Consider the following 17145-nt stretch of genomic DNA (forward strand, 5'->3'; position numbering starts at 1 on the left):
TATTGGAAACTGGCAGTAGAAAACAGATGAGGCTAAACGCCAGGATGAAAAAGGGAATTTAGAAGGAGGAGGAGGAGGAGATGGCTGAGGCTGAGGCCACAGAGGTCACCAGGCATCCCTGGCCATATTAACATCTCCGTAGTTACAAAATAGAGAAAAGGACACAAAATAGCAAGTATTCTCCAAATTATTGAAAGTTTAGTTCCTCAGGAAAAAGACTACTAAAAGAGTTATTCCACTGTGTTATCCACATGTTATTTTAATCTGTTAACTGCAATCTTGGACAAGATGAGATAGTTTAACATTGGTGACCAGATAACATTTCATTTATTGCATGTTAGTGTGAAAACATTAAAAAACACTTAGCTTTACTAATCAAAATTACCCATAGACTAATTAAGCAGTTAAAATTTGTGTGCTCCTCAGTCACAAGTACCCAAAAAGCATTATTTTGAGTCTAACATAGTGATCTTGGACTTATGCTTTATTTACTTTTAAAGACTGATAACTATTGGGTGTACACTAATTTGAATATACATATAACCTTCCATATAGGATTTGTTTTCACTTTCATATCTGTTAAGACACTTTTTTCCCCATTACTTCAAATAAAATTCAAGATTTTCATGTCCAGAATCACATCAAAAAATATCCAATATTTCTATTTTATTCTACTTTATTATTTTAACTGACCAGTTTTTAAGGCTTAAAAAATGGTAAAATTATTTATTTTGAAAATTTCTTAGAATGTTAATACTGATGAAAAATGCCCTGGTAATATACTATATGCTTACATACATCATTGTTTTATAATTCAAACACAAAAATCATCTTTCTTTAGAGTTTTATAAAGTATTTTACATTCTCCATTAAGCTTTCAGGGAGAAATGGAAAATCACAGTCACATAACATTGAATGGCCGCTCACAGAATTGATGCAGAAACAATAGATCACATATCACATAAACATTAAGGCTGAAGGTATAGCATCAACATATTTGAAATTTAAATTGCACCAATATTTGCTTTTAAAGAATTTCAAATATAATCAATATAAAGTACCCATATGGCAGAATTATAATCAATGTTCTTCATATTTTGTAAAATACCATCAGATAAATTATCTATCTGCTCTGCCTCACATTGTTCTCTACACTTCCACAAGAAATACTCTGGGTTACTGTAAAATCTGAAAGTGTACTGGAGTTTTTAATTGTGTGAATTCCCTGACGCACTGAGACTTAAGTTTTGATTAAATAATTCTGCATATTTATTTCACCTGTTAATTTTCATTCTCTATAAACTCTGGTGATTTCTAAGTTGTGTATTTGGGATAAAACCCTTTTCACATATATTACATCTATAGGGTTTCTGTAGTATAAATTGTTTGATACTAAGTAAGGCATTAACTATAGCTAAATATTTAGTCCCATTCCTCATATTTGTAGGGTTTCTCTCCAGAAAATTTATGAATTTTCTGAGGTTGTCTAAGTCTTGAAGACTAGGTAAAGGATATGCCACCTTCTTAATATTTGTGTAATTTCTCTCCAGTAAAAATTCTCCCATGTTGTCTAAGATCTAGAAAAGTAAATAAAGGCTTTACCACATTCTTTACATTTGTATGTGTTTCTATACAGTATGAACTAACTGATGTTTTCTAAAGCTTGCTGTGCAGGTAAAAAATTGGCCACATTATTTATATTTGTAGGGCTTCTTTTTATTATGCATTTTCTGATGTTGTCTAAGCTTTGAAGATTTGGGAAAGAATATGCCACATTCTTTACATTTGTATGGTTTCCCTCTAGTATGAATAGTCTCATGTGTTCTAAGATGTGCAAGCTGAGTAAAGGCTTTACCACACTTTTTACATTTGTAGGGTTTCTCTCCAGTATGAATTCTTTGATGTTGAATAAAGTGTGAACGATAGTTAAAGGCTTTGCCACACTCTTCACAATTGTACGGGTTCTCTCTATTATGAATTGTCTTATGTGTTCTAAAATGGGGAAGCTGAGTAAAGGCTTTACCACATTCTTTACATTTGTAGGGTTTTTCTCCAGTATGAATTAACCTATGCGTTCTAAGATTTGCAACACGAGTGAAAGCTTTACCACATTCTTTACATTTGTACGGTTTCTCACCTGTATGAACTCTTTGATGTTGAATAAACTTTGAACGATAGATAAAGGCTTTGCCACATTGTTCACATTTGTAGGGTTTCTCTCCAGTATGAATTGACTCATGTGATCGAAGATGTCCAATTTGAGTAAACGCTTTACCACATTCTTTACATTTATAGGGTTTCTCTCCTGTATGAATTCTTTGATGTTGAATAAACATTGAATGATACTTAAAGGCTTTGCCACATTCTTCACATTTGTAGGGTATCTCTCCAGTATGAAGTATTTCATGTTGTCTAAGATGTGAAGACTGAGTAAAAGATATGTCACATTCCTTACATTTGTAGGGCTTCTCTCCAGTATGTATTAACTGATGTGTTCTAAGATGTGCAATCCGTGTAAAGGCTTTACCACATTCTTTACATTTGTAGGGTTTCTCTCCTGTATGAATTCGTTGATGCTGAATAAACCTTGAATGATAGTTAAAGCCTTTGCCACATTCTTCACATTTGTATGCATTTTCGGTAGTATGAATTTTCTCATGTGTTCTAAGATGTGCAATCTGAGTAAAGGCTTTACCACATTCTTTACACTTGTAGGGTTTCTCTCCTGTATGAATTCTTTGATGCTGAATAAACCTTGAATGATACTTAAAGGCTTTGCCACATTCTTCACATTTGTAGGGTATCACTCCAGTATGAAGTATCTCATGTTGTCTAAGACTTGAAGACTGAGTAAAGAATTTGCCACATTCTTCACATTTATAGGGTTTCTCCCCAGTATGAATTCTCTCATGTTGTCTAAGATGTGCAATCTGACTAAAGGCCTTACCACATTCTTTACATTTATAGGGTTTCTCTCCACTATGAAGAACCTCATGTTGTCTAAGATGTGCAATCTGACTAAAGGCTTTACCACATTCTTTACATTTGTAGGGTTTCTCTCCAGTGTGAATTCTCAAATGTTGAGTAAGGAGTGAATTAAGGTTAAAGATTTTGCCACATTCTTTACATTTGTAGAGCCTTTTTTTAGCACGCTTTATATTGCGTATTCTTAGATTGGATGACCGACTAAAGACCTTCTCACATTTATTATGTCTGTATGATTTTTCTCCTGTATGAATCCCATCATTTTGACAATGATTACCTGACTGGGAAAAAGCTTCAACCTGTTTATTACATTTATAGGAAAATTCTTGAGCATGGATATCCTCATAGCTAATAAGCTTTAAACACTGGTGAAAGACTTTCTCACATTTTTCACATTTGTACTGGATTTCTGGATATTGAGCTTTCCAATATTTTCTAGAGCAAGAGATGGGGTTTACAAATTTTTTAGGTTGATAATTTCTCATATCAATAGCAGTATCTTGGTAATTATTTAGGGTAAAGCTCTGGATAAAAAACATCAAGGTTTTATTAAATATGTAATGTTTCTTCCAATTATTTATTTCTTGATGTTGATTAAGCAGTGGTAATTGGGTAAACACCTTGCCATACTGATCACATTTGTACATTTTGGCATCTGATGATAATATTTGTTGATGGAAGGATAATAAAGTTTTAATGAAGGACTCATCAAATTGATCACATTTAGAAATATCCTCTTCGCTTTTAAGTCTCTGGTCTTCAGAAATATTTGACTGAACACGTAATCCAATCTCATATCCAAAGTCTTGGGTTTCTTTGGGGCTTTCAAAAGACTGGTTATTGCTTCCTTTACTATGCAGTGCTGAAAAGAAATGGAAATATAATTTAAATGACATGCTGAGTCCAGTGAGAGAGGCTGCAAACTTATGGAATTCATTATAGAAGATAAACGTTAAGGGGTATTTACAAGAAATAGGCAAACCATTTTAGTGGGAAAATACACAAAGTACTTCAGAGAATACATGTCCTGTCAACAGTTTGAAAAAGTGTCCCAAATATCCAATATGTGGCTGGTCAGTGCCAAAATATCCCCTGAATAAAGCAAGGATGCAATAGGTAGCTGTTTTGTAAATAAGCAAAATTTTAGTAAAAATTGAGATATCAAATATAAACTAAAAATTACACTCTAATAAAAAGGCAAAAAAAAAAAAATCCGGTGAGCACAAAAAAGTGCAAATTTATGAAGTAATTTTATAAGTCTTTAAAATACTAGTCTTAATGTAGCTCTATCAGGTCAATGACAGCACAGACCACTAAATAAAAGGAGGAAAACCAGGCATAAAAAATGAGATTAGTTACAAAAAGGTTAAAACTAAAAAGAAAGAAAAAAATAAAAAAATCCCCAGAGATCTCAGAAACAAATTAACTAAACTTAAAGATAAACTAGATAAAGTCAACGGCAGATTTGTTACAGCAGAAAAAAATGAGACAGCTTGATAATAAGCCATTTGAAATTATAATTATGAAAGGAAAAGAAAGAAAAGGGAAGAAAGACTAAGGACCTTGTTGCCATTTAAGCATGCCAAAATATTCACAGTAAGTGTTTTATAAAGAAAAAAAAACAAAAATAAGCAGGGAGCATACATGAAGCAATGTCTGAGAATGCTGAGTTTGGTGGCTCAGCACCCAGGCAGGTGGATTCCCTGAGCTTGCAAGTTCAAGACCAGCCTGAGAAAAATAGCCAGGCAATGTGGTGCATACCCATAGTCCCAGCTACTTGGGAGGCTGAGGCAAGGGAATCGCTTTAGCCCAAGAGTTTGAGGTTGCTGTGAGTTATAAAAAAAAGAAAAGAAAGAAAGAAATGTCTGAAAGAACCTTCTGGCTCGGCACCTGTGGCTCAAGTGGCTAAGGCGCCAGCCACATACACCTAAGGCGGTGGGTTCGAATCCAGCCTGGACCTGCCAAACAACAATGACGGCTGCAACCAAAAAATAGCTGGGCGTTGTGGTGGGTACTTGTGGTCCCAGCTATTTGGGAGGCTGAGGCTGGAGACTCACTTGAGCCCAGGAGTTGGAGGTTGCTGTGAGCTGTGAAGCCACGGCACTCTACCCAGGGGGATAGCTTGAGGCTTTGCCTCAAAAAAAAAAAAAAAGAACTTTCTGACATTGCAGAAGAAAGTAACATAAAACTTAAAGCTCAGCTCTACGCCACCAGTCACATACACCGGAGCTAGCAGGTTTGAACCCATCCTGGGCCCGCCAAACAACAATGACAACTGCAACAAAAAAATAGCCAAGTGTTTTGGCAGGTGCCTGTAGTCCCAGCTATTTGGGAGGCGGAGGCAAGAGAATTGCTGAAGCCCAAGAGTTTGAGGTTGCTGTGAGCTGTGATGCTGTGGCACTCTACCAAGGGTAACATAGTGAGACTCTGTTTCAAAAAAAGAAAAAAACTTAAAGCTCAATCTAAGCTAGGAACAGCATAAAGAGATCCAAAAGAAGACACACTGCAATCAAAAATTTTAAAGTTACAAATAAAGAGTATCCTGAAATCAACAAGAAAAATGTGACTTGGCATATATAAGTGCACTCCTATCGGATGATCAACACATGCTTTTACCAAAAAACCTTGAAGGCCAGAAAGGTATAAGATGATATATTAAAAGTGCTAAAAAAAATTGACAAATAAAAATCAAGGACACTATTTCTGGGCAAAATTGTCCTTTAAAAATTAGTTTAAAACAAAAATATTGCAAAGATCAAAAACATCTAAAAAATTTTGGCTCATGAGACATACCCTACACAAATTGCTAAAGAGAGTTTTGCACATTAAAAAATTAGCCACACAGTTATGTGAATATATAAAGTTCTACGCTAAATGGAATAATACGCATATATACAGTATTCTGTGTTATCATAAGAACCTTGAATAAAATAATTTTAATTCTGCTGTAAATTTTAAAAGACAAACATTTAAAATAGCCATACCTTTATGCTAAAGACACCCAATTCAAAAAGGTGCAATTTGTGATCTCAACAGAATGTAATTAAGGGTGTAAAAAGGCAGGGATTTGTATGCAATTAAAGTTTTCAGCTTAGTTTATTATAGTTTTCACATGTTTTACATAATATCTATGGTAACTACAAAGAAAAGATCCACAGTAAATACATATAGCAATGCTCCTAGAGTTTATTTTTATTTTATTTTATTTTTTTGAGACAGGGTCTCACTATGTTGCCCTGGGTAGAGTGCCATGGCATCACAGCTCACAGCAACCTTCAACTCCTGGGCTCAAGCGATTCTCCTGCCTCCACCTTCCAAGTAGCTGGGACAACAGGTGCCTGCTACGATGCCTGGCTATTTTTTCATTGCAGCCGTCATTGTTGTTTGGCGGGCCCCGGGCTGTATTCGAACCCACCAGCTCAGGTGTATGTGGCTGACGCCTTAGCCGCTTGAGCCACAGGCACCGAGCTAGAAGATTTACTTAGATGTAAGGACATACACAGGGCTTAAAAGTAAAACAATTCAAAAATGTTACTGAACGCAGTGTCAAATACACTCACACTGACATAAGATTATGATGCATCTAAAAGTGTCACAAGAAGACCAGTCACAGAGGCTCACATTGTGATCTTAACACTGGAAGGCTGACACAGAAGGATAACTTTATGTCAAGTTGCCTATGGCTAAGTGGGTAGGGCACCAGCCCCATACACTGAGGGTGGCAGGTTTGAACCCGGCCCAGCCAAACTGTAACAACAACAACAAATAGCCGGGCATTGTGTCAGGCACCTGTAAGTACCTGTTTGTCCCAGCTACTCGGGAGGCTGAGGCAAGAGAATTGCCAAAGCCCAGGAGTTGGAGGTTGCTGTGAGCTGTGATGCTGTCTCAAAAAAAAAAAATCACACCTATGGTGCATAGTGCAAGGGTACAGGTTGGATCTATTAGTATAGAGTATAAATGTCTTAACAAAATAATTAAGTAAATGACATGAGGTATATTTTAACCAGTATGATGTAAGCGTTCCTAATTCTATATGAAATCAGCATAATGTACCCCATAAATGCATTAATGTATGCATGATCTATGTGTTTACCATTTAATAAAAAAAAAAAAAAAGAAGAGAGAAAGAAAGAAAACCAGCCTGAGCCAAGAATGAGACTCTATATAAACTAAAAATAGAAAAATTAACCAGGCATTATGGTGGGTACATCCCTGATTGCATTCTGTTGAGATCATAAATAGTACCAGCTACTCATCAGGCTGAGGTAGGAGGATCACTTAAACCAGTCGTTCTCAACCTCCCTAATGCTGCAGACCTTTAATACAGCTCCTGTGGGTTATGACCCACAGGTTGAGAACTGCTGACTTAAACCCAGGACTGTGAGGTTACTAAGAGCTGCCAGGTTGATGCCATGGCACTTCAGCCTGGGCAACAGAATGAGACTCTGTCTCAAACAAAACAATCATAAAGAACAAAAAAGGGCATTATATAATGATAAAAGCGTTCACTGATCAGGAAGCTATCAGAAGATTTAACCAATATTCACCTATCATCACAGCTCCTAAATGTAGAAAAAGCAACTTTTACAGAACTGAAGCAAGAATAAGACAGCAGCACAATAATAGCAGGGTACCTGATAACATACTTTCAATAATGAAAAATATATACAGAGAAACAAACAAAAAAGGAAACAGAAGACTTGAACAATGCTATAGATCAATTTACACCTGAAAGTCTCATACTGAACTCTCCACTCAACAAGAAAATACACAAAATTCTTAAGCACAAATAGCACATTATGCTAGACAGAATTCTTAAGTCACCAAGCCTCAACAAATTTCAGCACATAAAAATTACACAAAGAATTTTTTCTGCTGACAATAGAATAAAACCAGATGTAAAAACCAAAAGTGAAGTGATATGACACAACTCTATGGAAATTAAACAGAAAGTATTAAAAACACTCTTCTTCAAAAGTTTTGATATTGTTCATATGTCAATTCTACCAAAAGTGATCTACAGATTTGATATGTTACCAAAATACCAAAGAAAACTTTTGCACAAGTGTTAGAATCATCTAAAATGTATATGAAAACTCAAAGAATCAAAAACATAACAAAAAACAAAAAATTCTGAAATAGAAAAACTTAACAGCTATCATACTTTCTCACTTCAACACATATTACAAACACATATTACATATTTTGTATTCAAAATAGTGTGTTATTTCTTGCATAAAGAGATGATGAAACAAGGTGGAAAGTCCAGAAATAAATCCTCATGTATACAGTCAACTTGCGCTCCAAAAGTTTCACAACATCTACTAAGGAAAGAATAGTCTCTTCATGACATAAGGTTGGGAATACTGGAAATACAAACTAGACAAATTGAAGTTAGAGCTTACCTTTCACTATCCACTAACAAGAACTCAAAATGGACTTTCTTTTTTTAAGTTTTTCTAAATAGAACTGTGACTTTTATCTTTCAGTTCACTGTCAGTGTACAGGAATACTACTAGTTTTTGTTCGATTTTGTATTCTGTTTAAGTTTACTAATGTTTTAAAAGTTCTAACAGTATGGGGATGTAGTCTTTATTATTATTTTTTTAATGCAAGATGACTTTACCCGCACCAGATACAATCAGGCTCCTACTTTCAAATTTGACTATCCTTAATTGTCTCCTTCCTAATTGGGCTCACAATGACTCCCTGTACTTATCTCAACATAACAAAGGTTACATACAATAAGCCTTTTGGAACGTTTTCTCTAGTGTCAGAAGCAAGAGAAAAATATCCAACCTCACCACTTTTATTTAACATAGTACTGTAAGTCTAAGCCAATGCAATTAGGTAAGAAAGAGAAACAAAAGGAATTCAAATCAGAAGTGAACAAATAAAATTGTAAATGAAGAGATCATGTATTTAGAAAACTGTAAGGATTGTATCAAAAATTCTATAGTTGGGCCAGGTCCAGTGGCTAATGCCTGGACAATCTGGGAGGCTGAGGCAGACTGCTTGAGCTCAGGAGTTCCAAACCAGCCTGAGCAAGAGTGAGACCCTGTCTCTACTACAAATAGAAAAAATTAGCTGGGCATCGTGGCAGGCACCTACTATTGTGCCAGCTACTCTGGAGACTGAGGCAAAAAGATCATTCCAGCCCAGGAGTTTAAGGTTGCTCACTGTATGATTCCAGGGAACTCTACCCAGGATGAGTGTGAGACTCTTGTCTCAAAAAAAAAAAAAAAAAAGTTATAGCTAATAAACTCACCCACTAAAGTTGTATGTTATAATATCAATGTTAAAAACTCACTCACATTTTTGTACCCTAAACTATCTGAGAAAACTTTAAGGAAATAATCTAATTTAACAATTTAATTACTATAAAATGCTTAAGACTCAATTCAACAAAGGATGCGAAAGATCTTCTTAGTAAAATTTCAAATTAATAAAGAAAAATACAAATAAATGAAAGGATATCCTTTATTCACAGGTTAAAAGACTATAAAATGCCCAGACTATACAATCTATGATCCCTATAAATCTTCCTAAGTCATTTTTCACAAAAATAGTAAAGAATTCAAAAATTTCTACAAAACCACAAATGCCCCCAAATAGCCAAAAAACTCTCGAGAGAGAACAAAGCTGAAGTCTTCACACTTGTGGATTTCAAACTCTTACAAAGTTATACTAACCAAGAGTGTGTCATTGACATAATAACTTAAAAATGTTAAATGGAAAATAGAGAAAGCAGAAATAAACACATAAATATACAGTGGAATAGTTTTTGACAAGGCCACGAAAATACACAAGGGAGAAAGGATGGTCTCTCTTCAATGAATGATGACATAAAGTGGCTATCCGCATGCACTAGAATAAAACTGAACATCATACCACATACAGAAATTAACTTAAAATGGGTTAACATTAAATGTTAATACCAGAAATTACATAAGTTCTAAAAGAAGAAAAAGAGAATAATTTATTTGATTAGCCTTGGTAATATGTTTCTTTAATATCACATCAAAAAGTACAAACAAAAAACCTCAAAACCAAAAACAAGACTATATCAAACTAAAAAGTTTCTGCTCAAAAAAAAAAAAAAAAAAGAAACGGAAGTCTACATAAAAGAGCAATCCAATAATTGAGAGAATACATACCTGATAAATATAATATTTAAAGTATAGAAGGACAGCAAACAACTCAGTAGCCAAAAAAGAAAAGTAAATTTGACATAACATACAAGTTGAGTAGATATTTCTCCATAGAAGACATAAAAGTAGTAAATACATTTATGAAAAAAAGCTCAACACCAGTATTGATAAGGAAAATTCAAATTCAACCACAATGAGATATCACCTTTCACCTTTTATAATGACTATTACCAAAAAGTCAAGAGATAATAAATAAATGTTGAGCAGAAAAGGAAATCCTTGTACAATTTTAGGAGTAATGTATTTACCCTGATCCAACTCTTATGGAAAGGAACATGGGTCTCCTCAAATATTAAAAACAGAAATACCACACAATTCTTCCATCTCATCTGGGTATAAAATCAAAGCAATGAAAGAAGTAATGCAAAAAGATAACTGCTCTCTTTTATAACAAATTATTCACAATACATGAAGTCTGTCTGGGCAGTAGCCAGTCATGTTATACAACAGGGTACAATCAATATTTGTATAGTGGAACACTGTTTAGCCATAAAAAAAAAAAACCATGATCCTTCCATTTGTGATGACATAGATGGATTAACCAGGTGGTAACTGAAATAAAACAGGGAAATACAATACTGTATAATATCAGCTATTTCTGTATTCTAAAAGACCACAGAAGAAGAGAATAGAATGGAGGGTGCTAAGAGTGGTAGCCAATAAAAATGGGAAGACATTTGTCAAAGAGTACAAACTTTCATTTACAAGATGAATAAATTCTGAGAGTATAATGTGTAACATTGCGAATATAGTTAACAGTAGTACTGTATGTATTACACATTTGAGATTAAGTAATACTCTCTTAAATCGATTAAGGGAGTAGATGCTAAGAGTTCTCACACCCAAAATTTGGCAACTGAGATTAGAAATGTGTTAAGTTTATTGTGTTAATGATTACATGTATGGAAAATTGTGCCCTGACCTTTAAAATAGATTTGTTTTCTGCTTAAGAGACCTAAAGAGCCACAATGGCATGTGAGATGTGTACATACAGGAGGGCAGACAACTGGCCTCCAAGAGAGAATGTATACATGAGGTGTGGCAATACTAGTCCTAAGGGTTATGGTACGAATTCTCTAAATTCTAAAGGTCTCTTAATGCTGGAGGCAAAGGTCTTGCTTCAGGCCTGTAGTTTTGCAAAAACAAGTTGGAGACATCAGGTCTGACAGTTTCCATGTCCCCCCTTTTTAGTGCTGATATGATAAGTAACTTTTAACCACTTTTTCTTGCTGTATAATAGTAAGTACAGACCCCTGGTTTGCTCAAAATGACTCACTGGGAGCACCTTCTTGCACAGACTCTATGTGAAACCTCTTCATTCCTCATGCCAAAACTCCTTCATCTGGCGACCATGATGGGATCGAATTGATGTGATAAGACTGGTGTGACAGGAATAGCAATTGCAGGGACAACTTGGACATCCATTGGCTAAGGTAAAAAGTCCAGAAATACCTGTAAGACAAGGAAGTTTCCTTTGGCTGTATTTAGTACAGGGCACTTTTAAACACGGGACAAGAACTTCCAAGAGAACAACATTTGTATCTTGCTACTCTCAAACTGCTGTTAAAAGCTGCTGATTGCAGGCTAGACAAAAAAGCCTTAGTTTCACTTTTGCAGACAGTACCATAACACTGCCCTTGGTTCCTGGATGAGGGAATCTTAGACTTAGCTCTATGGAAACAGGTTGGTAGTGTACTAAACTACACACGCCACTGAAGGTCAGAAAATTCCTATTTCTACCTTCATGCATGGATCCTTATTAGTGTTGCTCTCATGCCTTTGTGCATTTCTGACACAAAGAAAGAAATTTCAAGAATAGAAAAGACCATACAAGAAATGTTAAGAGTAGCCCCACCTCGGCAGGTCCAAATAACCCCCAGCCCTCCACCACTTCCAGTGGAGCCAGAACCCATTCCTCCCAATCAAATGGACAATGAATTAGCCACATTGGCAAATTCAGCTCCTGACTGGAAGCCTTATTGTAATAACTATAAATCCTCCTTTCAGGAGGGCTTAAAAGAAAGATTAGCACAGGGAGACTATGTCACCTTCCCAGTGGTCATAAAAAACAACCACATGGATTTTTTTTTTTTTTTTGAGACAAAGCCTCAAGCTGTTGCCCTTGATAGAGTAATGTGACATCACAGCTCACAGCAACCTCAAACTCATAGGCTGAAGCGATTCTCTTGCCTCAACCTCCTAAGTAGCTGGGACTATAGGCACCCACCCCAACACTTGGCTATTTTTTTGTTGCAGTTGTCATTTGTTGTTTAGCAGGCCTGGGCTGGGTTCGAACCTGCCAGCCTCGGTGTATGTGGCTGGTGCCCTACTCACTGAGCTACGAGCACGCACTGCCAACCACGTGGAATTTGAACTCTTACCCTATTCAGTCTTTATTTTTTTGAGACAGTCTCACTATATTGCCCTCAGTAGAGTGTTGTGGTGCCACAGCTCACATCAACCTCAAACTCCTGGGCTTAAGAGATTCTCTTGCCTCAGCCTCCCAAGTAGCTGGGACTACAGGCGCTTACCACAACGCTGGGCTATTTTGTTGTTTTAGTTGTCATTGTTGTTTGGCAGGCCCAGGCTGGGTTTGAACCTGCCATCTCTGGTGTATGTGGCTGGTGCCCTAGCTGCTGAGCTACAGGTGCCAAGCCCCCTATTCAGTCTTTAAAGAATTAAGAAAAAGTATCCAAGGGTTATGAACTCAAAGACTTCTTGTACTGTATGCCTGCTAATGGGATTATGAGTTGGGTATGAAATGACTCCTTTCAACTGGATTGGTTTAGTCAAAACACGCCTTACTCCAACACAATTTGCCATTTGAAGGTCAGAGTACAGAGATGGGTGTGCTCAACAAGTTATTGAAAAACTGAATGATGGCATTTCTATTGCCACGAACATGCTCATAGGAAAAGGTCCCACCTACAGGGGGGCATGGACCACTTCGCATTTCAACAATGCACCCAGACTGCATTACAAGTGTGCTATAAATTACCAGATAACCTGCTCTTGTCATGGCTCATTACCTTCCATTTGCCAAAGGGAACAAGAATCATGATAAGTTCATGAATCGGTTATAGTCAGCCCTCTCTAAACAAGTGGACAATGCTGCTGTGGCTGATGAATTTCTCTAAAAATTAGCCTTTGAAAAATGCAAACCAAGATTATTGCTTATTTATAAAGATAATAAAGATATAGAAAAATTTATATTGTCCTGTCAAAATACTGGCACAGAAGCCCATAAGGCTGGCATTCTAGCTGCTACCCTACAAGCTTTGCAAAAATCACAATGCTTTCAATGCAGAACTAATGATCATTTTGCAAAAAGTTGCCCAGTCTAGAAAATGAAGTCATTAAAAGTTAGGGAGCTGGCCAGGGACAGTGGCTCATGTCTATAATCTCAGCACTCTGGGAGGCTGAGGTGAGTGGACTGCCTTAGCTCAGGAGTTTGAGATCAGCCTGAGCAAGAGTGTGACCCTGTCTCTAAAAATAGCTTGGTGTTATGGTAAGCACCTGTAGTCCCAGCTATTTTGAGGAGGCTAAGGAAAGAGAATCATTTGAGTCCATTGAAGTTGTTGTGAGCTATGATGCCACAGTACTCTACCAAAGGCGATAGAGTGAGACTGTCTCAAAAAAAAAAAAAAAAATAAAAAAGAAAGGTAATCAAGCCTACTGATAAACCATGCCCTCAATGTGGCAAAGGCTTGCTTTGGACCAATTAGTGCCACTCCAAATATCATGCTAATGGCCAACCTTTAAGTAAGTTGGGAAACATCAAGAGGGGTGCAAATCCCCATGCCCCAAACCAAACCAAGAGGGATGACAGCCAATTCCCAGTTCAAACCAACACCTCAACTCTGCAGACAACTGGCCTTAGCCACCTCAGGAAGTACAGGAGTTGATCTCCCTCAGATAAAAGAGTATTCATTAATTCCATTCCAAGTCCAGCTTTTGAAACTGAAGTAAATGGGCCCTTGCCTAAAGGCATTGTTGTCCAAAAAGGGAATCATAGTTATTTTCAAGAGTCAGCGACTCTGACTATATAGGCCAGATACAAATTATGACCTATTCCCTACAACCTGTATTTATCACAGAAAAACAAAAACAGCTCCTACCCTACACAGTGCCTGGGGCTCTGTCCTATCTCTACAGGGGGGTGGTGCCCCAGCCAGCACAGCTGGTGCTGACCAGAGGACCTGCCAGTGCCGCTCCTGTGTGTTGGTGTGGCAGCAGCCAGCAGAAGAGCCAGCAGTGGGAGAATGGCGGGGGGTGGGGGGTGTGGAGGTGGCCAAGAGGCGTGGGAGGCTCCAGTGGCCAGGGGGCCAACAACTGCTGAGGGGACACCTCCAGGTTGCCAGCTCAGGGAGCACCACCACGGTGTCTCCGCCCTGCCTCTGTCTCCCTCCACTTGCACTTGTGGCTGAACTAGGAACCCCATTTCCCAATTTCATGTAAGTTTCCTAGACCTGGGCACAGAAGAGATTATATCCATTCATTTGTTGAGCTATGTATATATACCCCTAAGACCCAGGCAGATGTTTTCTGACTTGGGTTTTTCCTCTGCCAGGAGCTCTGGTGCCTTTTCTCTGTATACTTTTCTGTAAAATAAATGCTGTCTTCTCACTGATCTGTGGTCCATGAATTGATTCTTTGAATTCCAACACCAAGGACCTACTGAAGAAGAAATTCTGTAACGCTTTCATAGAGGAAATAAAGGGTATGGCAGCACCAATGTTAACTGGACTGCCTCTATTAACTCCTCCAGATGCTGTATTACAGTATCTATTGGAAAACACACGTTTCATGGGTTACTAGATACAGGGGCTGATGCTTCCATTATTTCAACTTCCCAATATCCCCCTAATTGGCCTAAAAAGCCATAAAGTTATACTGTCATGGGAGTAGTAGGCCCCTCTGAGGCCTGGGGAAGCTCCGAATACTTAACTATTACTGGACCATAAAAAAGAACTGGAATTGTAAAACCCTTAATCCTCCCCCTGCCTTATTCACTTTGGGAGAGATTTACTTACACAGTGGAAAACCATTGTCCAGATACTTCCTTTTTTGGGGGGGGGGAGCTTGATCACAGTCCCCCATTCCTTTAACCTAGACTGATAAAATGCCAGTCTGGGTAGATCAATGGCCACTTTCAAAAGAGTGACTTCACCAACTACATATCCTAGTAGAACAACAGCTTAAAGCTGGACACAGAAAAATCAACTTCTCCTTGGAATAGCCCAATGTTTACTATACCTAAAAAGTCAGGAAAATGGGGACTTCTCCATGACCTAAGAGCAATTAAACTGTCATTCAACCCAGGGGAGCCTTACAACCTGGCTCACCAGCACCTCAAATGATACCAAAATATTGGCACTAACTTGTCATAGACTTAAAAGACTGCTTTTTCATCATACCTTTGGCATCTCAAGACTTTGAAAAATTCACTTTCTCCATCCCTAGCATTAACTTACAAGAACCATTTTAATGTTAGCAGTGGAAAGTCTTACCATAGGGAAGAGAAATAGTCCTGCAATCTGCCAACTTCAAGTTGGAAAAATTATAAAAACCAACCAGAAATCTGTTTTCAACATTTTTAATTTATCATTAAATGGAGGATATTCTCATGGCATCAGACAAAAAAGCTGATCTTCATGGTGTCTATAAATACCTTCAACAACAGATTTCTCATCATGGTTTAATTATAGCCCCAGAAAAAGTATAGACAACCCCTATTTCTTATTTATACAGATTGAACAACTCTACCATTAAAAAAAAAAATAAAATAAAACAAACAAACAAAAACCCCACCATGGGCACTGTGGCAGGTGCCTGTAGTCCCAGTTACTCAGGAGTCTGAAGCAAGAGAATCGCTTGAGCCCAAGAGCTCTTGAGGGTGCTGTGAGCTATGATACCATGCCTCGCCACCAAGGGCAACAGAGACTCTGTCTCAAAAAATGTTCAATTCTCCCTTCCAACTCAATTAATTTTAAATTGTTTAAAACAACTATTAAGCCACATTAATTGGCTTAGACCTATTTAGGAATTCATAATTATCAATTGTCTTATTTACTCAACACATTAAAAGGTGACCCTCAACTCAGTTCCCCACAAATTTTATCTTCAGAAGCTAAAACTACAATTATCTCTCATTTTAAAGTTTTGCTTCAGATATGATTTAACTTTTCCCATTGACTTATTAATAATTAACATACCATAAGCAGTTCAGACATTTTGTTTCAAACCCCCCTAAATTGTTTAATTCTAGAATGGGTCTTTTTAACCAGTCACACCTAAAAAATACATTTATACAAAATTAAAACAAACTTGCTAAGATAATTAGTAAAGCAAGACATCATTGCTTACAAATATCAAAAAAGACATACACAATATACATTTATTAGCACCTGCTGACCAGGTAGAAAATTTAATTGCTTCTTCATTAACTATACAAATAGCTCTCCCAGACTTTACCAATTACTTTATCAAAATATCTCACATCTTCTCTTATAATTGATTTCTACTGTTTCCTTTTAATTAAGTAATTTTAACTTCCCTTTATTCTTTACCACAGGCTTTAAATGTCTTTACTGATGGCTCTAAAAGAAAAAACAGTTTAATAGGAACTACCTGGCTTGAACAAACTCAATGGACATACAAAACTTTCTCAGGACACAAAACCACTCAACAAGCCAAATTAGCAACAATCATCCTAGCTTTTCAAACTATTAATGACCAATTACTTAACATCATAAATAATTACCAGTATGCAGTGTTTACAACGCAGCATTTACCTAATTCCCAAGTCAAAAAAACTAATAATGAGTCTTTGCTTTCTCTATTTTTATTTTTAATTTTTGAGACATAGGCTCATTTTGTCTCCCTTGGTAGAGTGCCATGGCATCATAGCTCACAGCAACCTCATAGTCTTGGGCTCACGTGATTCTCT

The 17145-nt window shown here is 36.9% G+C and overlaps 1 protein-coding gene across 1 annotated transcript in view; it reads right to left on the reverse strand.

The window, feature by feature from the left end:
• Nucleotides 1-837: 837 nt before the first annotated feature.
• Nucleotides 838-17145, reverse strand: part of LOC111722723 (zinc finger protein 708-like) — a 35826-nt gene continuing 19518 nt past the window's right edge. The window contains exon 3 of the mRNA XM_023509063.1: nucleotides 838-3847. Coding sequence (XP_023364831.1) covers nucleotides 1692-3847 — 2156 coding nt within the window. The 3' untranslated portion in view covers nucleotides 838-1691. The remainder of the gene's footprint in view (nucleotides 3848-17145) is intronic.

This window comes from Otolemur garnettii, unplaced genomic scaffold, assembly GCF_000181295.1.
Source record: "Otolemur garnettii isolate 467f Iridium unplaced genomic scaffold, OtoGar3 scaffold00330, whole genome shotgun sequence".
Classification (NCBI taxonomy): domain Eukaryota; kingdom Metazoa; phylum Chordata; class Mammalia; order Primates; family Galagidae; genus Otolemur; species Otolemur garnettii.